The 27174-nt window shown below is 44.0% G+C and overlaps 2 protein-coding genes across 4 annotated transcripts in view; one reads left to right on the forward strand and one right to left on the reverse strand.

The window, feature by feature from the left end:
* Positions 1-1889, forward strand: part of DUSP29 (dual specificity phosphatase 29) — a 36829-nt gene extending 34940 nt beyond the window's left edge. For 2 of the 3 annotated variants that reach the window (XM_080823742.1, XM_080823743.1), the window contains exon 5: positions 1292-1883. In XM_080823742.1, coding sequence (XP_080679868.1) covers positions 1292-1536 — 245 coding nt within the window. In that variant the 3' untranslated portion in view covers positions 1537-1883. Of the gene's footprint in view, positions 1-1291 lie in introns of all 3 variants that reach the window. The other variant, XM_080823741.1, reaches the window with a different exon arrangement.
* Positions 1890-6848: 4959 nt separating this feature from the next.
* The window catches only part of KAT6B (lysine acetyltransferase 6B), a 185858-nt gene continuing 165532 nt past the window's right edge, over positions 6849-27174 (reverse strand). Inside the window, exons 14-18 of the mRNA XM_080823740.1 lie at positions 16345-16576; positions 15872-16031; positions 14904-15269; positions 12520-12811; positions 6849-10679 (exon numbers count right to left, since the gene is read on the reverse strand). Coding sequence (XP_080679866.1) covers positions 8113-10679; positions 12520-12811; positions 14904-15269; positions 15872-16031; positions 16345-16576 — 3617 coding nt within the window. The 3' untranslated portion in view covers positions 6849-8112. The remainder of the gene's footprint in view (positions 10680-12519; positions 12812-14903; positions 15270-15871; positions 16032-16344; positions 16577-27174) is intronic.

Below are 27174 nucleotides of genomic sequence, written 5' to 3' on the forward strand. Positions count from 1 at the left end.
TTTTAAAGATTTTATTTATTTATTTATTTATTTGACACAGAGAGAGAGTGAGTGCCCACTTGTGAGTAGGCAGAGAGGCAGGCAGAGAGAGAGGGAGAAGTAGGCTCCCTGCTGAGCAGAGCCCAATGGGGGGGCTCCATCCCAGGACCCTGAGATCATGACCTGAGCCGAAGGCAGAAGCTTAACCCACTGAGCCACCCAGGCACCCCAGGGAAGGTTATTTTAATAGACTTTTCAGGTAATTGTGGATAGTCTTCTCTAATACTACACCAAAACTTGACAAGTAATCATTTTTTAAAGGCTAGCTGTGATGTGGCATCTGAAACCGTATCAATGAACTTCATACGTACTCTGTTACATGAAAATCCATTGGTCTGTCTTGAATTTTGAGTGGATTTTTTTTTAACCCATGCATGATTTCATAATATCCCACGTTGGTCATTTGGAAAATATTGGTTCCCTAATTTATGTTATCTTCCAGTTGTTGACAGTTTTCATTGTAGATTATCGAAAGAACATATTTCTTAATATCACCACCAATCTCAACTGAAAAACTGTCAACCTCACAGAAATAGGTACAAGTTTCCAAAATTCTAATCTTTTTTTAAATAAAGATTTTATGTATTTATTTTTATAAATAAAAATATTTGATAGAGAGAGAGAGATCACAAGTAGGCAGAGAGGCAGGCAGAGAGGGGGAAGCAGGCTCCGCGCTGAGCAGAGAGCCCGATGCGGGACTTGATCCCAGGACCCGGAGACCATGACCCGAGCTGAAGGCAGAAGCTTTAACCCACTGAGCCACCCAGGCACCCCCAAAACTCTAACCTTTTGCTCAAAGCCTTGCATTTTATCACTGGCAACAAATACCATTGGTTGTTTCCTTTGAAATGAGAGACTTACTTCATTCACTTTGGAGACAGAGTCTGCCAAATACCCAAGTGTGAATTATCCTGGTTTTCCTGTCATTTGTTCTTTTACATAAAAACGGTGTTTCATGAAGAGTGGCTAATTCAGCTCGCAACTCAGTCTCACATATGTTTTTTTTCTTGCGATAACCATTTGACTTTGGTACTCAGCCCAAGTGCTTTATGTGTACGTACAATTTTATCGCACAGACTATTAAGGAGAAGTGTAACCAAAGGCTGAAATTTGATAGAAGTCATTTTTACTGCTTCATCAGGGATATTCTTAAGGGAAATTGGCATCCCCCCACCCCCCGAGAGTGCGTGGTGACGAAGAATGCAATGATTACTAGCATAGTTCGGTGCCTCTTCTCCCCACTGCATTTCAGGTAAGATCCTGGTTCACTGTGTCATGGGCCGCAGCCGTTCGGCGACTCTGGTCCTGGCCTACCTGATGATTCACAAGAACATGACCCTGGTGGACGCCATCCAACAAGTGGCCAAGAACCGCTGTGTCCTACCCAACCGGGGCTTTCTGAAGCAGCTCCGGGACCTGGACAAGCAACTGGTGGAGCAGAGGCGACAGGCCCAGTTCAGTGACAACAGTGACAAGGCTGGTGAGAAGGACCCATAAAGCCCCTTGCGTGGCGTGCAGAGACACTCGGGAACGGAGAGAGAAGGCTGAAATCGCCCTGCGCTGGGACTTGAACAGTGAAACCAAAGCCTGACTTCCTCCCAACTCAAACTTCCCAGGTGTGTGCTGATGAACGGGGAGGATTCAAAGCTGCCTCCTGACGAGCTCTTGGCTTCGCAGTGGAATGAGGCAGACAGCTCTCTCAGCAGAACTGGTTACAGATGAGCACATAGCTCTGCACCAAGTGCCTGTATTTATTTTTATTTTTTTATCTGGTAAGATGGAAGCAGAACAGGATTGGAAAATGTCAGGCATTGTGCTGTGATTAAATGTTTTGGCTTTGTCTGAAAGTCTTTTTTTTTTTTTTTGAGACTTTATTTGTCAGACAGAGAGGGAGAGCGAGCACAAGCAGGGGGAGCAGCAGGCAGAGGGAGAAGCAGACTCCTTGCTGAGCAGGGAGCCCGAGGTGGGACTCGATCCCAGGACCCTGGGATCATGACCTGAGCCAAAGGCAGACTCTTCACCAACTGACCCACCCAGGCGTCCCTGCAAGTCATATTCTTAAAGAATAATTTCAAAGTATAGTTTGGTTTTTTTTCCAGCCGCAGGAAAGTGCCCTGGATACTTGTGTTACAGGAGAGTTCACCCATCTTATTAGCGGGTCCCCTCTCTGGGACATCCGTATTTCCTTACCATCGCCTGCATCTTCTTTGCCACCCCCGGGCTTGGGTCACTCCCCATGCCCCCAACCCGTAGATGCTGCTCTCTGCCGAGTGCAGAGAGTAACTCATTTATTAGGGCTGGGTTGGGTGTCCTGAGCCCCTGTACAGAGACCCCTACCTTGTGTTCTTCCTCCTTCCTCAGGAGCCAGGGCTCTTCAGAATCTTAGCCAGAGCTGCCACTCCCCAGAGAAGTTCCATGAACTGTGCACAAGAGGTTGACTTCACAATTTTGGAAAAAAGGAGGAGGATACTACTTGGAGAAGCTCCTTTCATTTTGATTCTAGTCAAAGCAACACAGGCTTGTTTTCAGTCACACCAGAAAGTATTTGCAAACGTGTTTGGTGTTTAATGGGAGAACAAGGCAGTCAAGTGAGCTCAGGTGTGGAATTTCCCCGCCCCTGAGAGCTAAGCCAGGCACCGTGTTTTATTTTTGAGGAGAAAACAGCAGGAAGCAATAAGCAGGTAGATGGCTTCTGGAACCCTAACCTAGACAGAACCTACGGAGAGATGCCAATGGAGATGCCAGAGATCGAGGACAAGAAAGGAACAAGGTCAGTTCCTCCTAATGACTCAGATTTCATTCTGAGGGAGCCGTACACAGGCTCTTGGGAAAGAGACACAGACTGAAAGGGGCTCTAGGGTCACAGAGGTGCCTACCTCGACTTTCCCGTCACAGGATCCCAATAACCCACTCAAAACTCATTTATCTCCTACGTCTAATCTGTTCCTTGTCCAGAGAGAAATTAGTATTTCCACTTTATTGAAATACTGTATTTAATACATCATAATGAAATACTTAGATTTAAATGAATCCATTATGCAGGAAGCATGTAATGCTGGTGTTCTCTTGAGCTTCTCCCCACCTTCCGACATGCTCCCACCTCTTTGTGGGGCTATGAATCCTACTGAGGACAGCAGAAGCAGAGAACTTTGAGGTTGAAGTAACTGTGTCTTCAAGATGGCTCCCAGGCGCCCAAGGTAGGCGAAAGTAGCAATAGAAGTTTTTGCAAAAACATTTCAAGTCTTCAGGATTAAGTTATTTGGTCAGAAAGTATTCATTAAGAACTTACCACATGCCCAAAACTGGGTTAGGAAGTAAAAAGTAAAAACAAAATGGCAGGTTGTGACCAAGTGCAATGAGGGAAACAGGTACTGAGGTGAAGAACAGTTGGGGACGGGGCAGTCAAAGACCTCTGTGAGGAGATGGGGTGAGCTGAGACTTGAAGGATTACACCTTCCAAAGGGGAGGGATCATTTTAGCCTGAGGAAAAGAATAGCGCTGGTGAAGGCCCCTGGGGTGACAGAGAGGTGTGTTTTTGAGGAACTGCCCTTGAGTGAAGCTGGAGCTCGTGGGTGAGAGGAAAAGTGGAAGGAGCGGGTTATAGAAACTAGATTTTATTTCAAATGCAGAGAAAAATCACCGAGAGATATTAAGCAGGGGAACGGTATGATCTATGTTGTAAGGAGATCACTCCTCCCGAACTGTGGAGAGTGGCTTGCTGGGAGTTGAGAAGGGAGGCAAGACGAACAGTCAGGAGGCTGTTGGAACTGTGGACAGGAAGGGGAAGGTGACCTGGATTGAGACAGTGCCAGGGGACTAGTCCTCAAGATTTGTTTGGAATTATCCTGGAGAATCAACCAAACCTTCTGAGAGGGGAGAGAAAAATGAAAGCTACTGATTCGGTTTCTTGCCTGAATATGGAGATGGGATTGACTAGGGCAGAAATCGGGGGAGGAGACTGGAGATCAGCAGTTACCTCACATCTGTAAGACCTACAAAAGGTGTCCCGTGTCTTTGACCTTGAATTTAGAGGGAGCTTAGAGGAATGTTCATAACTGGAGATGTAATTCTGGGTGTCATCTGTATGCAGGTGGTGTTTGAACTCATCGTAGTATGAGGTGAGAGGAGAAAAGAGAGGAAGCCCCAGGCCTGAGCGCTTCAGCACCCATGTTTAAAGCTGGGACTAGGTGGCAGAGGGAGATCCAGGAGCGGGGACAGAGAAGGGAGAAGGAAAAGAGGAGTGTAGAATTATGGACGCCCGAGCACAAAGAAATGGAAGGTATTGCTTCATCATATAACAGTGCTGGTACTCTTGAGTTTTGACTGTAGACCGCTGGAGATAATGCTTCCTTTTAACAACAAAGCAACCTCAATTCGTATGGGCACTTACCAGCTCCTATAACATCATGGATTTGCTGGCTAAGCCTTTGAATCAGAGATGACAGCTATGGCCTTTGCACAAGGTCAGGTGTTGTAGGAAGAGCTGCCATTTGGAGAACTGGTTTTGTTTCAGCTCACATAGTTGAGCTGAGTCAGTTTGGGCCATGGCTTCTTGGAGCCCGGTCTCTACATGTGCACGCTGGAGACAGCTGCCCCATCTCCTGCATAGGGTGGGCCGGTGGGCCACGTGGAAGGGCTGTCTGAAAGCTTGGCAACAATACTGAGTGTTTCTAAAACAAAATGTCGGCAGGGAAGGCCAATGCCTTCACACCTGGGTGGGCCCCGCTTGAGCCATTCAAAAGTTACAGTGGACAGCTGATGACCACAGAGACTTTTAACACAGCAAATGAAAGAACACATTCCTGGGCTTAAAAAAACATGGCTTGTTAATGAATCTCAACCTGATGGTGACTCCGTGTCAGTCCTGACGAATCCAGGTTCCTATTTTCCAGGATCCTTGGCATCACCTTTACCTCTGAATGGCTTCCTCTAGTGAGAGTGGTTAAGTGGGGAGGAGCGCGCAGGGTTCTGAGGCCACCTCAGACCAGCAGTTTCTATCCACCCCAAAGCCTTTCTGTCCTGCCCATGAATGTTGGGAGACTGGGCTGGCAGAGGGGTTCTGTTCCTGGCTCTGTTGCAGTCCCTTGGGAGCCTGTGACACAAAGTCCCCAATACTGTTCTTAGATGCTGGTCTGGCAGGTCTGGGTAGTGCCCAGAACTTGCCTTTGAGCTCCCCCAGAGGACTGTGAGGCAGGCATGGGTGGGTGCCGAGCCAAGTATTTATTTCTATGCTTGTCGCTCGAATGAAATGTTTCAACAGTCAGAACTTTCTCTGAATGCCATAAAATTGTTAAACAATGACTTTTCGTGTGTGGGGGGGTGACGGAACCCGCATTTCACACAAACCATAGGGTGTGATTAGCAAGCCACTGCAAAAGGGAAAACAGGGGAATCTCAGTCCCCAAAGAACCTCCACAGAAGAGGAAAGAGACTACATATGTGAAGGTTTCAAGATGGGGCCAGTGGAAGCTTCCAGATCAGCTTGTTAGCAGGCCCCCATTCCAGCTCCCGGGCTCAGGCAGCCTCTTGCTGACAGGAGCACCCACTGTGCTGCTAAGATTCTAGGCCGCTGCTGAAGTGACGCAGCAGTCCAGTCAAAACAGCGGCACACCATCACCTCCCGCTCTGGAGGTGGATTCGTTTCCTTTCAGTCCAGAACAGCACCTGGGAGTTTTCTTCCCTTTGTGGTGACAGCCCTTGCAGGAGCGTGTTCTTGTAAGTGCTCCCTCAGCCGCTACAGGTATCCCCCCACCGACTGCATCTGTAGGAGAAAAGGACCAAAAGACAAGATCTTGCACTAAAGCCAGAAGGCCTTGTAATTGTGACAGACATAGGAAGGACGAGAGCACAAGGCAAGACACCAGCCGGCACACTCCCCTGCAGGGGCCTGCAATCCTGGGGTGTATGCACAAGGCTGCCTTCTACTGTATCGTGAGCCTACGTGAAGTCTGTGTCTATGATCTAGAAAATGATTTATTTGTGTCAAACCACTGATGGAAAAGCAATGCATTTCCCTCAAAGAGGTCGACAGGAAGTGGCGGGAGAGTTTAAGTGCCCACATTTAGACACACGGAGAGCTAAAGCAGGCGAGTTTCACATGGGTGCCAAGGCAAGCATTTATTTCTATGCTTGCAGCTTGAATAATAAAATGTTTGAACAGTCACCTTTCTCTGAATGCCATGAAATTATGGTTGTAAACAATGACCTTTTTCTTTTTGGTCTAAACTTTAGACTCTAAAGAAAACATCCAATCACTCATTCACAACAGAGCAAAACTTTCACACTTTTCTTTGAGAAGATGATTTTTCAAATATATAATCCCAAACTGGGTGCTTTTTGGGTATTAACTTTTATAAAAATGAAGTCTGCTACCACTGTGCTAAGGCCCTGAGGGGTGTTTATACAGACTGTACAAATGAGGCAAACGGGTATTGGTGCAGGATCCCTTTGCAAATGAAGATCAAAGTCAAAAAGAAAAAAACAAATTCACTTTATTTTAAAGACAATGATTGGCATACAGAAGGTATGCACCAGCATAAAATAAACTTTCATGAAAAGCATTAAAATCCATTATAAATTAATTTATTAAATAGGTATTTGGTATATGTGATGGTTTTATTAGATATTACTCTTATTTATTGCCAACCCCCTCCCCCAAAGTCAAACAAATCAGAAAATCTCATAACTCCAATTTACACTAAATAATTTATTTTCCCAAAATGTGTATGTGTTTCTGAGATGTGACACATGATACAGTTCAATTGGTCATTCTCTATCGATCATAATATGACAGGACACAAGAGGCTAAAAATGGCTCATCATAATTTATTTTATGTTAAAATGTACAGCTTTTTTTTGTTTGTTTTTTTTCTTTTTTTTTTTGAAGTGACTGACTAAAAAGAGAACAGATAAATACAAGAGTGTCGCTGGCTCCTATTTTATACAAGGATTACGCCTCTCCTGCTTGGCCCTTACAGTCACCCTGTACAGGTACAAAGGCTACAAAAAAGGAAGCAATATAAACAGACACAAATAACTTTTTTGCTTTTTTACATGCGGTTTGTAAGCTTAGTTTGAGCTATTCACAAGCTACTTCTCTATTTTTCCTTAAAAAATAACTCCAATATTTTATAAAGATAGAAAAATCTACAGATGGAATGAAAATGTAAAGTTAGAGGCATTTCCATAAAATAGCAACTTTACACCAAATTCACTATTTTTTTTTAAATCCTGCCAAGTATTTGGACATATATGAAATGTTTCAAAACCTGACAGATAAACACTGAGATATGCTTCATTCAATAAACAGAAGTCTGCATTTATAAAACAGAAAGCTGCCTTTTTTCCCCAAAGAAATCTGTCACCAAAATGGAAAAGGGTCTCAACTTTACACCAAACATTTAGCAATAAAACCCTTTTTGACTAACCAAATGGGAATAGCTTTTATAGCTCTTTACAGTTTTATAATTAACAAAAATATAGTTTTTTTTTAAACCCTCAAATTAGGGCACCCTAATCAAGGCAAAAAACTTAAGAAATGGCTTACTGTTAGCACAACACTTGTACAGTACTACAAAATGCACTGTCACTAACAAAGACATTAGCGGCATGCTGAAGTGTCACCTTAAACAAAATATACAATAACTGAAATGCTAAAGGCATTTACATGGAGTGGACAGGGAAGAAAAAAAAGTTCTAGGTTCAGTATTAAAACAGATAATCTGGTGGGGGCGGGGCTTGATATCCACATCATTTAATGGAAGCAGGCACAACAAGTGACTGCCTTCAAATTGTAGTCCAGAGAGGCCTTCCTTTGCAGAGAATTTCATATAAAAGTAACAGAAACAAAGATACGAAAAAAGAAAAAGGAAAAAAGAAAAACAACTTGTATAAGGCTTTCTGCTGCATACAGCTTTTTTTTTTTTTTTTTTTAAATAAATGGTGCCAACAAATGTTTTTGCATTCACACCAATTGCTGGTTTTGAAATCGTACTCTTCAAAGGTATTTGTGCAGATTCAATCCGATAGTGATGCCGGGGGTGGGGGGGCGGATCTTGTGACTGCCCCTGTTGCCTACCTTCTCATGTAGGACCCATTGAGAGACTGTTTGGACATGCCCGTGTTCATGTAGCCGTGATGTCCGGGGGCCGTGTACATCATGTTACCGTGGGGCGTGGTCTGCATTGGCTGCTGGGCATATGGCTGGGTTCCCATCATGCCCATCTGCATCTGCATAGGGTATTGGGGTGTTTGATTCATGTAGCCGTGATTGCTGTGGTAGCCACTGTTCATCATTGGCTGGGACATGCTGTACCCATTCATGGCGTTAAGAGTATTCATGTTCATGTTCACAGAGTTGACGTTGTAGGCTGGGGCTGGCATCAGGTTCACGCTCATGTTCATGCCTCTCTGCATGGTTAAAGTCCGTGCGGGACCCTGCATGGCTACAGTCTGGGAGCGCCCATAGATCTGTGACTGATGGGTGGCAGCGGCTGGTGACAGAGATGCCGATTTGGTTCTCATGGAGACGTGGCCCTTGCTGGCGATCTGGGTTTGCAGTCTTTGGCTGTGGGAGATGCCGATATTCGATGCAGCCATGTTCCGTTGCAAAAGAGGCGGTGGCAGGTTCATCGGAGGAGGAGTCAGGTTGGGGGGTGGGGTCATGGTAGCTTGTGCTTGGGGTCCCCCGGGGACGGAGTGCGGAGACTGAGAAAGCTGAACAAGCCCAGTGTTACTTAACGGTGTGGACAAAGAGGCACTGTTTGCATAGGAAGTTACAGCAGCGGAATGGCTGTAAGGCAATGAATGATCAATAAGTGTATTAGTTAACTGCTGTAGTTTGGCAAGGCTGAAGGTGGCTGACGGCTGTGGGTAATGCCCAGCCCCAAAATCACTCTGGCCCATTCGTTCATACAGGCCAAGGTTGGCGCTGCCCGTCTCGGGGATCTCGGCCAGCTGCATGGGCGGCGTGAAGTTAGCGGCCATGCTGCACTGGGCCAGCTGCTGGCTACTGCTCGGAGGCCTCTCCACCACGCAGCCCTGAGGAGACTTGACGCTGCAGGTCGGGGGAGAGCTGATGCTGGTCTGCTGCAGCATGCTACAGCTGCCACTGATGTTGGACATCTGCTGGGTGACGGCACAGCTGCTCTGCGTCAGGTTGCTGGAGGTGAGGCTGCTGTAGGAGCAGCTGTTCTGCGAAGAGCCGTTTCCGCAAATGCTGCCGCCCATGGTGGAGTCGTAGCTACTCGGGTTTTCATAGTTCTCCGTGGTGCTCTCGATGCTGCCCAGGTCGCTAAACCCGCTGTCCACGACTTGCTGGGAGTGGTCGGACACCGACGGCACATCCATCATGGGACTGGTCTCCATGTTCTGCAAAGACGGCACCGAGATGGCACTTTGATCTGGGCTGATTTGGGCATAGCTGTTTTCCAGGGCAGGGACGCTCGGGCTGTTGACAGAACGTACTGACTGGCCAGGATGGGAATGGACGGATGAAACGGGGCTACTGTGGTCTGACTGCTGGCAGTCGTCCAGAGTGGTGGCGATCTGTGGACTTTGGTCTGCATGGGTGTAGTTCTGTAGGCTTCTACAGGCCTCTTGAGTCTCGGCGCAATCCTGAAAAGTGTCATCCTGTTCACTATTCTCCTGTGTCAAGGACTGAACCGCCTGAACGGTCTCGGAGTCGATTTCCATGGTTGTGCTGTTTCTCTCTTTGAATTCGGCACCTGCTTCTTCACTGCTCTTCCGGTCCTGCTTCTGGGCCTGTTCTTCCGGGGGTTCCTCATCGGATTCAGGTGTGGCTTCGGGGTCTCCAGCAAGCTCCTTAGGTTCACCGTTACAAGCAGCTGCAAGGTCAACGCCACAGTCCATTAAGACCTCTGAGTTCGAATGACTCGGCTGGACACTAAGGTCTAAAAAAGCCTCCTGGTTTTCCAGGACTTCTTTGAAGGCTTCTCTCGGGCGTTCTTCCTTCTCCACTTCTGTACACTCCATGTGGCTGTCGTCTTCATCATCTGCGTCATGACCCTCGTTGTGAGATGGCTCTTCATCCTCTTCCTCCTCCTCTTCATGATCGTCCAAGGGAACAGGGTCTTCTTTGTCCAAGCAGACTTCTGGTTCTTCTTTCTCCTGATTTTTAGCACCACCTGGGTCTTTTTCCACATTTTCTTCTTCCTCCTCCTCTTCCTCCTCCTCCTCCTCCTCCTCTTCGTCGTCTTCTTCCTCCTCTTCCTCCTCCTCCTCCTCCTCCTCCTCAGGTTTGATTAGATCATCTTCCGGTTTTTCATCTGGCGACTTATTTGGACTTATAGGTGCACATGTTTCGTCCCTTCTGTTTTCGTCCCGAGGCAGCAGGGGCTCCATGGTTTCCTTGACCTCCTCCTCAAGCCTGGTGGGAGTGGGGCTGGTTTTGTCCCCCGGAGTCTCCTTCTGTTCTTCTACTGTTACCTGGTCATCAGGTTCCATGGGTGTTTCTGGCGGGGTGTACAAGTTCAGTTTAAATCCGGTCTTCCTCTCTTTGTTCGGCCTCCACTTAGACAGACCACGTTTTGTTCCTTTTGGCCATACTTGTTTGCACTTTAGAGGTTCGGGATTGTCTCTACTGCTGTCTTTCAAGTTATCTGTATCGTCATCCGTATTGTCTTAGCGAGGAGACAGAAATGGGAGGAAGAAAAACAAAGTCTTAGAAAATATCACCTTGAACAACTTGAATTCATTCTTCTAAATCAGTATACACTGCTTTTGATTTTAAGAATTGAAGATAAAGACAAAATCAAAACTAATATAGAATCATAATGTGCTATAAACCAAGTAAAGAACCTAGGTCTGGGAAAATAATAAATGTCTCAAATAGTCCCTCCCTCCTTCTCCTCCCCACTCCAACAGAAAGTTGTGCTTTTTATAGAAAGCACATGGATATAGACAACTATGATAAACTGCTTTGAGTTTAACAAGTAAGACGTTCTGATGTAAAAGCCCAGAAATTCCACAATGTTAAAAAAAAAAAAATCAATTTGAACATGTACAAATTAGAAACCACAGGGGGAAAGGGACTAAAGCGAACTCATCTCTAAAACACCACTGTCAAGGAGAAATGAACAGAAGCCTAATCCACATATCTATCCTGAGTAAGTGAACTCCTGTTTGTGGACATTTACTGGATTTAAATGATCTCCGATGACATTTTTTACTTTGATTTGAATGTTCTCTCTGGCATTAAAATCAACTGTGCACCTCTGACACAAATGAAGAAATACCTAAATTTCCCCAATACAAATCCATCTGTAATCTACTAGAGGATCATCATTTTTGCATGACACAAACTATAATGTATTTGCCATGAAATGATTGAATATTTATACTCTAGGTATTCTTTTGATCATTAATTCCGTCCACATTGCATTTAGGATCAATCTGTTGCTTGAGTGTAAGGTTTGAACACTACAGTAAATAAGAAACAAACCATAACTGTCATATTCATTTTAACTCAGCTAATCTTATTTCTACTGTAACGTTCTGCACTTAGGAATATAAAGAGATTTCTTTTTAAAGATTTTATCAAAAAATATATATTGTCCATTTATTTGAGAGAGAGAACACAAGCAGGGAGAGGGACAGAGGGAAAAGCAGGCTCCCCACTGAGCAGAGAGCCCGATGTGGGGCTCGATCCCAGGACCCTGAGATCATGACCTGAGCTGAAGGCAGAGGCTTTAACCCACTGAGCCACCCATGTGCCCCTAGAGTAAGTTTTTAAATAGAGTCATTTCAGCTGCAGAGCAGAGAGACTGTCCATAGATCCTTATGATTCAGCAGGGAACTCAAAAATCCAAGCCAAAAGGCAAGGAATGGTTGCTTTTAAACAGGGTATCATAGACGATTCACTGGTGTTAGCAATTTTTTTTTAAGAGAATGGGGTGGGGTGTTCCTGCCAACCGCAAATTAAAAATAGTAATTTAAAAGGAAGACAATTTCCTGATTTCCACATTATCCTATATTATCAAAGCTAATACTGACGGTGTGGGCAAGTTTCAATGATTCTTGATAATAATGTATCCTACAACACCACTAATTATAAGCCGCATCATCAGTTTACTAAATTTATTTTTCAGGAAGAAAGAAACTACGGCGTTCAGTGCTGACGCTGACAGGAATATAAGCCCTGATTCCGGAAATATTAAGTGTGGAAAAAAAGTACTTGTGAGAACCAAGGAGATGCATGTGTTACTTATTGAAAGACTTCAGAGTTTTTAAGGATAAGCCAATTTCTGGAAAGTAAGATGAACCCACCTAGAGGAATGTTCTGGCCTTAGAAGTTGTTTAAAATAAAACCCAGTTCCAGGAAGAAGGGATAGAACCTTTTATGAATGAGCGAGGACAGACGAGCTCTCACTCCTGCTGGGTCGACACAACCTCTGAGCTGCCTCTGGGCGGTCACATACGAGACATGCACAAGGATGAGATTTTTGTAATCCCTCCACTTACTTCGACAAGGGTCAGCACTCTTAAAACAATGATTGTCTTTTTCGTCGTCTTCCTCTGTTTGTCTTTTCTTCCCAGGCTGATGCTGGAATGCTTTTCTCAGGACCGGCTTCCCGCCGTCTTCCTCCACTTCAATCTCACAGGTAGGCTCCAGGTGCGGCATTGGCCTCTCTTCATCTGAGTTGTCAAAGGGCTCGTTCAGGACTTCGGTCGTCTCAGAAATGGTCTCAGTTGTGACGCTGCTGTTGATCCTCCTGCGTTTACGACCCCTTTTCTTCTTCAGCACAAAAGGCCTCTGAAATTAATTCCAAACATAATACATAAGAGCTCATGAGAAATTAAATGTTCGAGTCGAAAGGTAGCAAACACGTACTGAAGGACTGTCTGAGCATCTTACACATGGAGGTTTCTGTAATGCCTTTGTACTTAACCTTCCCTGTGATGTTTAACATCCCTCTTGGGCTCTAACTACACAGGCAAGTGTTTTCCAAATAAAACAGTTGTTTACTCAAGAAGATGCTTTGAGAGGGAACATCGCCTCAGCTTAACTGTAGATTTTAAGAGCGAAGGTTTGCTTTTCTAGCATCCATTTTCCAGTGGTACTTGCAGACTCCAATATTCTGTATATCGCTATTCAGTCATCACGCACACAGATGTTTCCATAAATGTGGCAATAATTGACTAGCCACTGGGTCACTCATTTAATACCCTGTAACTGTTCACGGAGCACTTGCTATATACGCGAAGGAGATCTGACAGTGTACAAAGCTAACGTCGTTTCCCGTTTCACAGGACTATAGAATGAGGAAAAGGGGAAGAGGACACGGGTCTAGAAGGATTATTCTACTATTTAAAATGTTTAGAGTCATGTACTGATGACTACATGGATGTCAGCAACACATAACTGTATAAAATATCTTATTACAGAGGCATCTAAAGAATGAAAACACATGTGAAATCCGTCATATCTATTTAAGACACAATTTTTTTCCCTAATTGCACCACAGGCTGGCACAGATAACTCTCCGTAATAGCAATTATAAAATACTTTCGCCCAAGCAAGAAAGTATTTAATGAGGCAAAATTAAAATACAGGAATAGCCCATTTGCTGCTAAAATGTAATCTGTCAATAAGGGGCCTGAAAAATGATTTAAAATATTTTGCAAAGAAGGTTCAATATGCTTGGTTACAACTCAAACTCTAAATAAACTGTATCAAAGACTGTTGGCTCACATTAACTCTCTGAACGTTCACATTTAAACCTGATAATCATATTTTGTAATTTACCATTTATGGTTATTAACACCCCCGGTCAGCCTGTCCTCCCTAACCCACTAGAATTTACCCAATATAAAGAACTGGTTTTCTCCAGATGGAATCCATTTATATGATAGGAATCCATATCATGCTTTGGATAATTCTGGTTTTTGATGTTTTTAAGACAAATTTCTTTTGTAGTACATAATACCTGAATACATTTTCCTTGTAAGAAATCCAAAGGTGACTCCCAAGCCTGCAGTTTACTTTCTGGGATGCTCTTTTCTACCCCCGTCGCTGCAGCTGCCCTTCCACTAACAGCTCACCAGGCTGTGAGTTAGGACAGAGGGTTCTTCAAGACGCAGTAGGGAGACGACCTTGGGGCAGAGCCCTAACTTGTGTTATTTCTCTAAGCCTTGGCTATACTAACAATAGCTGGTTCCTCACTATGTCACAGATATTGAAGACAAAGATATCAGATCTGGGTTGAACAACTAATTACCTAAGAACAAAATTAATTTTTTTACTTTCTGCACAAGCTATATTTAGAGAGACCACCAGGCTACGAAAATTTCAGCACTGTGACTTGGCCACAAACACAAAGAATCAGTATCAGCATGGAGAGCCCGAAATACCTTCTCACCTTCTTATTCTATGCCAGGAACAAAAAAAAAGAAATAGTTATCAGGGGCACTGGACTTGGAGTCAGGGTACTCATCTGGTTCTGGCTCTATCTCCTAAGGAGTTGTGTGACCTTGGACAAGTCTCCTAGCCTCCTTAGGCCTTGGTGTTTTCATCAAAATGCACTGAAGGGTGGTTTAAGTGCTCTCCAGGGCCCTTTTCTGCTCCAGGAGTCTGACTTACTCTAGTCCCACAAACCAGCAGGTGGCAGTAACTACTAGACGAGGAAGCCTGCCTATCCCTGTTTTCCTGTCCCAGCAGTAACAAACCTCACAAAGTAAACACAATCATGACTCTAAGATAAACGATGATGATATATGATCAGCAGGACCATGTACAAATAAACTACATCTAAAGAATAGAGAGTGAAACAAATGCTAATAGATTGCCTCCAATGACAAGATTTGATTGAAGCGGACTCAGACTGCGAATCTAAACAGACACATACCTTTCTCTTTATGGCAACTGATTGCGGTTTAGTCAATCTCGGAGGAGAACTCTGAATATTTTCTTCTTCTTCGTCCTCCTCCTCCTCTTCTTCCTCTTCTTCCTCCTCCTCCTCCTCCTCCTCCTCTTCCTCTTCCTCCTCCTCCTCCTCCTCCTCCTCGTCGTCCTCCTCCTCCTCTTCACTGCTATCTTTAGACAGCTCCATCAGCTGCCCTCGCTCCCCTGCCACTGGCCGGCTTTCCGGGGAATGCAAATATTTATTTTTCGATTGTACTTTTGCAGGTGATTGCCTACTGTTCGCTCTAGAGGACAGGATTTCTTGCTCCTCCTTTTCCCAGCAGCTAGCTTGTTCCATTAGCCGCTCAGCCTAAGGGAGGGCAGGGAGGGTAGAAATGGTTGGCCAGTGAAAGGGCAGTTAAGCCAGAGTCTCCAAGGATCAAAGGCAAAGGATCTGTTAAGTCGTTTCTGACCAGGACAGTCAGCCAGCCAAGCAACATTCCAGCTGCATCATCTCAGGACTCTTTTGCATCAGTTAGGATAACAAATCAAAGAAGATTGGGTTTCATGGGATATTTAGCAGTATTAATGATGCAGCGAATTGATTTGAGTCCTTTATCACTACATTACATGCTCACTGGCATGGAGCACTTTAAGCAAGTTCATAAACACAAAGAATCGATTGACATTGCAGCCTTGGAGCTCAGCACCAAATGTGATCTGATTACATGCTGTCAGTAGTGAAAAATGCTGCTTTGTGATCAATGATAAATGTTTCATTTTTCATACTCAATTCAATAAAATTATCATGTCTTACCATGCAACCTCAGTTAGGATAAATTAGTGCCATATCATTTCACAAGCTCTCTCTACATAACCAAGCCTTTGACAACGACGGTTAATGACTTTCCTAGCTTAAGAATCCTGCAAGATTGAAGTCACACAACTTAGGCAGATGAAGCCAATCATTACCTCTTTCTCAGCTTCTCGCTCCTCTTCAGAAACTGCAGCATTAGAAATTAAAATTGGGGTCCACCTTAGACTTTCTGGATCAAGTTCATTGGTCCGGGAACAGGTTTTCAGCTTTTCCATGTGGCCCAATATCAACTTTTCCCTCCTAATGATGACAAATCTGCAATGCGATGAGGCAGAACAAAGTGCAATCAAAAGCTGAAATTTTATTTCACCTTCACACATTGACAAATGCTAGCACTATTACGCAGGGTACGACTGATGAGAAAGCTTGTCAATGAAAAGGTACAGCAAATGGAAATCTGACCAGCAAAAAAGTATCACTTCCTGTTTTCTATTTAGGAGAAAGGTTTTGATAATACCTTCTATCAACCTCTTATCTTAAACTGGAATGTATCCCTCTAATGCCAGGGACCCTTACTGGAGTAAGCTGCCTGAGAGGCCGCCAACGAGGCCCAGACATTGGTACTCACCTGCCATCCCGCTTGTCAATCATGTGGAGGTGCTGCAGGGTGGTGGCGATGTCATGGGGGCACATGCCCGTGGCTCTGCTGATGGCCTTGATACTGATGTGCCTCTCCTGGTGGCGGTAGAGGTATTCTAAGATGACACTCTTCCAGTAAGCCAGGTAGGAGAGGCGGCCCAGATCAGAGAGTGGCTTCTCAGGAGACCCTGCTTGGCCTTCTCTTCTAGAAAGCAAATAGCCTAGGGCAGAAAAAGCCAAAGTCGACCTCAGTGTGGTGTTTTCAGACACTGGATCGGGGGCCACTTGGAAATAACGTTACCACAAGGTAAAAACAGCATATCAGACTTTATGTATGCGGTCCTTCTCAGTCATAGTGATCTGATCTCCATCAAGTTTATGCTTCTGAGCCTTTTGTAGTAGCACTGTAAGTCCATTCCTATAGCCAGCGGCAGTGTTCCAAATACACGTCATGGCATATTTAACAAAGCTCAGGTTGAGGACGTTACTTCTGATCAATTTCAACATCCAAGTTTCCCACCAGCTTTAGATTCTTTCAAAAAACGAAATGTCAGGCACTTACTCCGAAAGCCTGTCGAGGGACCACCCCAAACATTAATGGGCAAGTTGTTTTCCGCAGGAAGGACCTAATGACCCTTTGACAGCTGGGTCTTAATAAAGGAGAAGGGTCTCTGTTGACTCGGATTCTATATTGCTTGTTACATTTAACTAGTCGGCTGATCTGAAGCTTTGTTGTGGGACTAAGGAGAGAATGTCTTTCAAGTCAACTGCTGCAATTCGTATCAGCTTCACTAGCGCTACTTTCACTCCTTTCATGTAAATTAATTTATAATCCAACCCCAGAATGCTGCTTCTACAAATTAGAACAAAACAACCTCCTTAAAACTAACTGTTTCATGTATATTCAGAAAATCCCCGAGCACAATAAGCTTCTGAATGTGCACTCTACAGCGTTATGGTGAAGGTTCCTTGGCAAAGGAACTTTAAAATGATTTAGAACTTCAAATCCACTTGAAGGTAATGAATGAAAGCTGGCAGCTGTCTTGGTAATTAAGAACCACTTACGGAGGAGAGAAGAAATGCTATAAACTAATGATGTCTACCTTGCTCTAATTATCGATTTCAATAGCCTCACCTTCATGAGCTTCCTAAATTTAAACAAACATCAGCCACATACAGTAGGTGGCAGCAATTACAAAATCATGGTGCTCTGTAAACCACCCAAATCTTCTTTATCTACATTTCCAAAATGGCTGCAGTCTCAAGAATTTTCTCAATTTTGGATTTTTTTCTTAGAAGGAGAAATCAGGCCTCTGATGCATTCTCCTGGTTCTCAAAATCACTGCAGATAATGCAGAAAGAAGAGAACAAGAAATCCACTCTGACCCTAGAGGGGTGTAACCACAGCATTTCGCATTTTGACGGTTTTAATCTGAATGTCATTATAAAGAACAAGCATATATTTAACTTAAGGCTTTCCTGAAGTCTTTTGACTTATTTGCCTCCTTAACTCAAGTTTAAGTGTAACGTAGTTGATTGAATGCAAACAAGCACAACATTTTCCAGTCAAGCCGCTGTCGACAACGTCATTCAGCTGCACAGAGAGGCTCTCAGGAGCAGTGTGTCAGGAATGCTAACAGTGACGACCTCTCGGTGTTCAATCCAGCCCAGATCGTGCCCTGTCAGTTTGGAGAAGAGGGTTCTGCCGCTCAAGTACAAAGGGTGCCCAGACCTCCCACCACAGGTAACTGGCACGTCCATCACCTGCCTCCCAAGTGCTTGGCACATGCTGAGCAATTTACCCTGCTGGCTGGAGGACCCAGCTCTGTGCCTGTGTTGGGGGTAGAGGACTACAGTAGCCAGGCTATGGAACTATTGCCCCTGTGACCACGAGATCCTATGGTTAAAAGTCTCCTGCAGTGACTGTGAAATTCCCTAGTCCCTCACTGGTTCTTATCTGAACCCCACAGTTAGAAACACAGACACCCACTCCCTCAGCCCAGCAGGAAGATTTCTATACAACCAAAGCAGTCACAAGGCGATAGTGCCCGTCCTACCTTCTATTCTCCACTGCTATGAGCAACCTCGCTCAGGAGCACGTGGGTTTCTTTGTTCTGTCTCCTCTTCCCTCAATCCCTACCCTGGGCTCACGTCGAACCCTCCCCAAAACCCATTTTACACAGCTGTTCACGTTTTCACCCGGAGGTAGTAAGAACACACCTTTATCAGGTCCTCAGCCCGAACCGCTCAGGTCCCTGCAACTCTCAGGCAACCTGGGGTCTGTGGAGAGCATTTCAGCATAAGCTTTACAGCACCTGAGATTCCCACCACGATAAGTGGCGGTCTCCGGGGACTCCTGCCGTGGACACGGTGTGTGGTCTGTGGCTGCTACTGCCACGGCAGAATCCTGTGGCCTGAGGTGGGCTGGGGAGGCAGCGGCAGGGCACCAAGCCCCGCTGAGCACGCGTATAGGGAGCCTGCTGAGCCCACGGACTTTCACCACAAGCACCCGTACACCGCAGGGAAGGCCACAGGGCAGGAAGGCTACCAACATCTGCCAGCAGGTGATACTCTCCTGGGTCCCGGGGAGAAAAAAATCATACACCAAAACTCCCACCAGGAAATATCAAGCAAGATCTCAGGGATGCTGGGCACCAACGTTTGGGACCACACAAGCCACTGTCTAAAGGTATCACTACATTCCCTGGAGGTAGTTTTTCCTTCTCTGGCTCAGGAGACCCTCAAGGAGCTTATCCCAATGGAAGCATCTTGTACTTAAGCTGAAAGTCATTTATAAGTCCACAGTCTCCTCCTGAAGGGGACATTTTAAAATTAAATGGAATCCATTTCTACAATCAAAACGACCAAAGGTCAATTTCTGACCCCTTACTATTTAAGTGAAATCGCATGTAGTATGTTAAAATGTATAGTTTAGAAAACAAAGTTGTCTACTCTACTCCACAGGTGCACTAGGTTGATACAGAACTGAAACTTCGCCTGCAGGAGGCACTTTCCCTCAAGAAAGTTGTAGCTGGTAGCACTTCACTAATCTGACCTTTGTTTTTTTTCTTTCTTTCTTTCCAAAGATTTTATTTATATTTATTTATTTATTTGAGAGAGAGAGAGAGAGAGAGAGAAAGAGAGAATGAAAGGGACAGGGAGAGTGAATCTGAAGTGGACTCTGCGTGGGGCTCGATTCCACAACCGCAACATCATGACCTGAACCGAAACCCGGAGTCGGAAACTTAACCCACTGAGCCACCCAGGCACTCCCACTCTGACCTTTGTAACATGGAAGTGACTTCAATAATGAATTTCTTGCTATCTTTTGTTTCCTTCTCCTTTTTCTAGGCTCCTCAATTCGTAATTACTATATAGCCAACTGACAGAATAATTTTTCTAAGAACATTAAGGTTGTTTATTACAGTGATGTGGTGGTTTATGTTACAGCTCTTACATTTGACTTACCAAAAGATTCCAAGTAACTGATCTAAGATGCAGGGAAATAAAAAGTACTTATCTTGGAAGCCGGTATATTATCCTGAAGATCTGAAACAAGTACAATACACCCGCGGTGAACAGATTCCCACGGTGCCCGAACACCTTTCCTTAACTGAGGATACTTTCAATCAGAAAACCTGAACTATCCCCCTCGGGGAACCTGGCTGTTCAGGCTAAAAACAAAGTGGTGTTTGGAGGACAAATCCCAGTAGCTGCAATGTAATTAATTGCTGGTGAAATTATTCCCTTTAAATTGTCTGTGAGCCAGAGGTGCTGGCGAACAACACTTATTCTGTGATCAGGAGACTTGTAATTGGAAACTGACTGGCCCGTAAGCCCCTCACCCTCATCAACTATCTCCATAAAACTGAAAGCTGGCCTCCTCTTTTGCTTTACTGCAAGAACTTAACCAAAGGAAGATGAGGTCTGAGTTTCAGTGTATGGACCACACACTTCACTCAAAAGATTACCGAAATGTTTTCTTAAGGGGGAAGTTAAGAACAATGTGATGTCTGCAAAAAGTAGCATTTCTAAACTATACTGACTGCATAGGACCCCAATTTACCTCGCTTCTCTGAAGGCTGACCTACTTATAGTAAGAATCAATTCTCATGTTAACCAGCCCCATTCCTTGTGTTTGAAATGGTTAACTCCATTCTAGGGAGACGGAAAAAAAAAAAAAAGTGGTAGAAAGTTGCCTTTGTGTAGACAGATCTATTAGGATAAGGAGGGAGCTATCTAGACAAGGTCAAGATTTGTTTTTACAGACCTAAATTCCCAAATTAATTCAGCTCCCAGCATATTAACTGGAAGGTTAACCCTTGTTTAATATGAAACATTCCTTCCTTTTAAACTAGTAATATTTCAAAATTGTACACTGGACCAGAAGTGGAATAATGTTCATGGATAAGGATCTCCCCCCCCACAAAGGCAGCCACCCCTCATTTTGCACACCTTCATCTTCTACCATCTGGAACCAAAACATATGAACTTCCTCAAGTACAAAGTGTGAACTTTGGCAAGCTACTCCCAATTCCCATCTGTCTGGATTATGTGCGTCTGGGGTTACTAGCTGCTTTTAGGGGAAGATAATCTTTAAGGATTACACACCTTTCATCAGACACCTGTTTAGCTCAGCAAACCTTGCTGAAAGGTTCCTATCACTAGACAGCACTGGGTTTGCAAGCCTGGGAACTGACACCAGGCCAGGGATTTATGGCAGCTCTGGAGCAGAGGAAATCCGATGGCTCTAACAATGTATCTCGTGACTAGGGATTGAAATTCACTGGTCTGTGCTCATCTGTTACTGTTTTCTGGGGTTAAGCAGCTCTGTGACCAAGTGGATGAATGGTGTGTTATCAGTTTAAACAGTGATAAATGAACCTGACAGGCTATTTATGTCTCCTTGCTGAAATCTCATGGTGGTTTTGCAATTAGTAAGGAAGGAAGCTGAACCTTAGTCTTCCTACTGTTTTCAGAGAACCGGAGTGTTCTAAATGACCTGTGACCTGCCAGATTTCTTACTATTTTCCATGTATTAGAAGATATAAATGTATCCCTAACAAAAAGGGAAATTTTGAATTTCTGAATTATTTTATACTTTAAGAGACTGGTTTTAGAATGAAAAGTGACCTCTATCCCCTAATTCTATGGGTCTGAAATGTTTATAAAACAATTCGAATAAATATTGCTGGACTTTTCTACAGTCTTCTCGGTCTACTTCCTATTGGCCAGTGGTTTTCAGAGACTGGCCTCCCAGACCGGCAGTATCAGCATCCCCTGGTAACTTGCTCGAACTGTAAATTCTCAGACCTACGAACCAGAATCACTGGGGGCAGGACCCAGCACTTCTGCTTTAAGAAGCCCTCCAGGTGACTCTGAGGCACACAGATGGGAGGACAGCCGCTATAAACTCTGCTGGGGAGCTGCTTTTGATGAGGATGTGAAAACCGCCTTTTGCAGGAGGAGAGCCCCTGGGTAGACAGTGGGACTAAAGAACCTCGATGGGCAAGGAGACCTCACCTAGCAATCTGGTGGTAGAAAACTGGGGACGAGAATCTCCAAAGCCCCACCAGACAGAAATTCAGCAAGAGGTCACTGATTTGCTGAGTGGCTCTGTCCATAAATTTTATGTCTGTACTTCTCAACCGTCATTGTGAAATCACCTCTCACTACAACTGTGCTCTGACTTGGTAGGTCAGAGGTGGGGCCTGAGATTCTGCATTTCTAACAAGTTCCTATGCTATGGAACTTGGGCCATACTTGAATTGCAAGGGTTTCTATGTTCAATCAGTAGTTCTCAAGTTCTTTGGTCTTGAGACCTCTTTACGTATAAAAAATTATTTTAGAGCTTCCGTTCATAAGAGCTATACCTATTAATTTTATAGAGAAATTTGACAAATATTTATTTATTAATTCCTTAAGGCCCAATAAATCCATTATGTGTTAACATTTTCTTATGAAAAAAATTGTATTTTCCAAAATGCAAAAAGAAAAAAAAAAAAAGAGGGTGATACTGTTTTGCATTTTTCTGCAAATCTCTTTACTGTTTGGTTTAGGAGAAAAGCTAGATTCTCATATCTGCTTTGGTATTCAATCAGCTTGGTATCACAGGTCATGAAATTACTTGAAAACTCCAATGCACACTCATAAGAGTGCAAAGTACAAGTAGCATCTTAGTATTACTTTGAAAACAGTTATGACCTTGCGGACTCCCTAAGGGGGACTTAAGGATCCCCCAGAGTCCTTGGACCATACTTTTGAGACCATCCACATTAAATAAAAAAATGACAAGAATTTTTAAAACTTGGGCAACAAGGCCACAGGTATTTTAAAACAATATGGCACTTATTAAAGACAGTATGACAGGTCATACGAGGGACTACAGGTTGCTTAAGAGCAAAAGTGCTAGAACCAGACTGCCTGGAATGGAATCCAGGGTCCACTATGTACCAACTATGTGACCTTGGCTGGTCAAGTTATTTAACCTCTCTATGCTTCAGGTCCCCCATCCATAAAATTTGGAGAATAGCTGTACCTTTCTCTTAGGGATGTCATCAGAATAAAATGCATAAATGTAAAGCATGCAGAACCATGCTTGCCACGTTACTGAAACGCTACATGTTAGCTACTATCATTATTCAAAATTATGAATGAATGAAACCTCAAGGGGATCATTTGGGTGACTAGATGTACTTAATGTAGGGGAAGAAAGAAAACATGGAAGAGAATGTGGACAGAAGGAAGAAGGCAGACTGCTCTATAAAATCAGATTAAGAAGCGCTACCTCTGTTCTCCTACTTTTGCCTCAGGCACCTAAAAATCATCCATTTACTCCAATGCCTCAGACAAAAGTTCTCCTCTCCTCTCCCTAACCCCCCAGCTAACCACCCAAATATAAATTTAATTAAAGAAAGCAGCCATAAAAAAAAACACACAACGTATTCTGCCTCAGGAATGATCTTAAGAAACTGGCAACTGCAGTTCATAGCAAGCACAGTTCTGTGCTCCCCCAAATTCCCTTTGGCCCTTAAGTCCTTAACTTCAAGGACTATCCTCAGAAAACAGCAAGGCCTTCAAACCACAATAACAATGATTGCTTGAAGGCGTCAGAGGTACCCAGAGACAGTCCCAGGACAGATGAAACAAAGACCCAAATGTTCTAGAAGACCCAAGTTTGTCCCTGGGAAAATGGTCTGAGCCAGCGAAACCCAGAGGAAGGAGACAGCGGGTCTTTGGGGGAAGGAAGGCTGGCTGCTCTGGGTCACATACCAGACTGTGTCTATCTAGGCCCCCTTTTAAGATCTCCCTTCTCACAAGCTCCTGAGCAAACTGCTCAGGATGCTGAGGTCTGGCTCAGTTATGTGGAGGCAACACTGGTCTCTCACTGAACCGGGCACCCACCTCCTTCCTGGCCACGCCCACTGGGGAGAGGAAGGCGGCTCCTTCAACTCCCTGGGGAAGAACATATGGTAGGGGCATGACCCCATGCTGCTGTGTGTCTGCAAAAACCTACAGACCATGCTGGAACTTACCAGAAGAGTTCCATGATTCTGTGACTGGGCGTGAAGAAGATGGTCATTCTGTGTGTCAGTCACCCGCGGAAATAGGAACTCACCTATTATATGAACCCACAAATAGGGCATCAGGCAGCAGGAAAGGGGATGCTCCTCCCTCTGTGGTGCCCTTGTGTTGAGGAGGGTGAACACCTGTGAACGAGCTTCTGAGTTGGGGATGACCAGGGCCAGAGACAGACCTCTGTGAGATAGTCACAGGCCAAAAATGAGTCAATGGTATTTTTATAACAGATAATCTAATTCATTGAGAATGGCTCTAGTTCTCCTTTCTTTATCCTCTACTCTAGCCCAATGCTTCTTAACCTGGCTGTACATCAGAATCACTTAGGGGCTTTTAAAAACCACAGATGTCTGTATTCTACCCAATCTCAACTCCTGCTTATCTCGGGACAAACTAGTCATGGACATGTATTATGGGTTGTATTAAGCAGAGGGTCCTGAGGACTCTACCATGGCCAGAATGTTAAACAGGGGTGTGACACCGGTCCCACTGCTCCACTACTGCCACCCCAAAGGGCTGTGGTAGTAGCAGTGTTGGCCGATGAGAAATCCAAGTAGAAGGTCAATTTTGGGGAAAATGGAGGTATCTAAGAGTTGAGGCTAAAGGGAGGAGATGGTCACTCGGGAAAGAGGGACAGACTTCACACAGGAGTTTTCTTTCTTCAGACGTTTAACTGAGGAGTATTTGTTTACATATGGCATGTTACCACACCAGCAAGGTTCTGGTCTGGTGTACTAGAAGAACACAATTTCTCTAAGATGATGATCACATATGAAATAGACTGAGGCTCTCAATTTCTTCGTTATGAAAATGAGGCACCTCTGACAAAGGCTGAAATGGTCACGGAGGAAGAGATCTGTCAATATCACTTATTCCCAAACTAAACCATTTAGGGCAGGATTTTCAAAAAGATCTTCCCTTAAATGTAACTGGGAAGGAAACACATTCTTCACGAAGCCCACTGCTTATTACCAATCTAACTTTAAGCTCTGACCCATCACCCGGAGGCACCTCTAGTTAGGTAAAGAGAAAGTACTAGGACCATGGCCTTTGAAGTGATAGAAATTAGAAAGACATGTCAAAATAATGCCTTCCTCTTTGACCTTTTTTGATTTTCCACAGTTCAAATCATTTTTAAATTCTGGCAAGTTTTAGGAAAAACAAATTTTCAAACACAAAACATTTTTAAGATGAAGTAATTTGGCATTTTAAAATTATTTCCTCTCTATTATAAACAGGCAAAAGTCCACTTTAGAGATTCAATCCAAAAAACTATTTCAGAAACAAATTTAATTCTTCCAAGGTAAGACCTGGATAAAACGTTCACGCCTAAGCAACAAAATCCTGGTAACAAGAATTTACCATTGAGAAGTTGTAAGATTTTAAACATCGCATTCAACACGTACGCACTTCAAATGAAGCATCTGGTCCAAGCAAAGAGCTGCTTTTAGTCCCTCACCTGTAAGACCATCCTCTGGTTGTTGGAATGTTATAATCGAACTTTTCCTTAGATAAACTAATAAAAGCAACAACTGAGGCTGAGGGTCAGTGGGGGCAGCTGAGGTGGTTCACAGCGAGCTGTCTGGTCTAATCCTACCCGCGGACTAAGGGAAAGTGCTTCTATCCGCGTGGACCCTGCTGCGATTTCAGAACCAAGCTCTGGGACCCTGGGAATCGGAACGCTTAGAAGAGCAACTCTCCTTTTCATTGGCTCTCCCACAACCCACCCAAAATTCTGTGTGTGTGCGTACCAGCTATAATTTTCTAAAACAGAACAAAGAAATGTAATTCTGAGTGATAAGCTTTTACACAGCAAACACAATCCTACAGCAAGACTGAAGAAAGGAAAAAGTGAGGAACACAATTCTCTAAAGGTTTTCTTTGTCCTCAAATTACATTTGAAAGGGAATCTGTCAGTTTTGGGGATAATGTTAGAAAATCAAAGCACAGATCATTGCCCAATCTGACTGATCAATTAATGTTGAAAATGTAAGGTGGGGAACCTATCTCCAGTTGTCTTCAGGTCATTTAGATGAACAGTCCCATCCCACTGGTCTACAGAACTCGAAAACATCTCTTTTCACTTAAAAAAAAAATCTATCTATCTATCTACCTATCTATCTATCTATCTATCTCCCAAACACTTTCCAACAGGATTTGGGGTAAAAAACCTCTGGCAATAAATGGCGGCGCCCCCACTGGGTGACTGATGAGCCCATTCTGGCAGACAGGCAGCCCATGTGCAGGCTGTGGTGGGATGAGGTGCCCCACTATGTGGCTGGCTGGTTTGCCAGCAGCTCTGGTGTCACCTAGGTATCCAGCCTTTAGTCCTATAGGAACCTTAGAGCCCAAAATGGCTAGAGTTAGATGTTAGCTGTTGGAGAAACAAGAATGTCTAAAATATCATCCCTGGCAGTATTTATTAAAAGATGCCCATTACAAGCCCTTCAGTGACTAGGTGATACCTTTTTCCAAGTCCACTATTAACACTGCCTCCCTAAAGCCAGCAGCACTTAGAGCTGAGCCTTCAGTAACAATATATTAGTATCAGCACAGCTATGGCCACGGTATTATCCCCGTGAGCCTTTTACTGCAGGGTCACTGTTAATCAAAGAATCTCCGTTCATCTTTCCAAGGACTGGAGCGGTTTAGTCCTGTGTTCAGCAGCTGAGTGCGTCCTATGTTCCAGGCGCTTTCCTAGTCAGGGTGTGCAGAGACACTCCATTTTCTAAATTTAATAAGGAAAAAAGCTCTGGGAGTTTAATTTCTAAACTACTATGCAACTGCTGAACGCAAGAACCACAAACTACATAAATAACAGGAACTCGAGTAGACATGTTAACAGCTAAAGTTCATTTTTAAGAATCAATTCAATATGCTACATTGCAAGCAATCAATCACACTGCAATCATCATTTACAAATCAAAGTACAAGGCAGATACTCATGGGGTATATACAAGTAGGTGGAAGTGTGTGATTATGGACAAGCAGATTGAAACTGTAAATTATGTAACTGTCTCTTGTAATTACCCTGCTTGAGAACCAAAAGAAACTTCCTGTATAATTTTGTAGGAGAATGGGGACGGAGATACAGAATCGCTTTTTAGTTGGGTTTAACCCTTCAACAGCTATTTAATTATGTGTGATAAGGTCAAAGAAAGTTTATGCTTAATTTATGAAGAGTTGTCAGGGAGGTATTTCAAAGTAATCCTCCGAAAAGCTGCAGATTATTAATGAAACC

Source organism: Martes martes, assembly GCF_963455335.1.
Source record: "Martes martes genome assembly, chromosome: 14".
Taxonomy (NCBI): Eukaryota; Metazoa; Chordata; class Mammalia; order Carnivora; family Mustelidae; genus Martes; species Martes martes.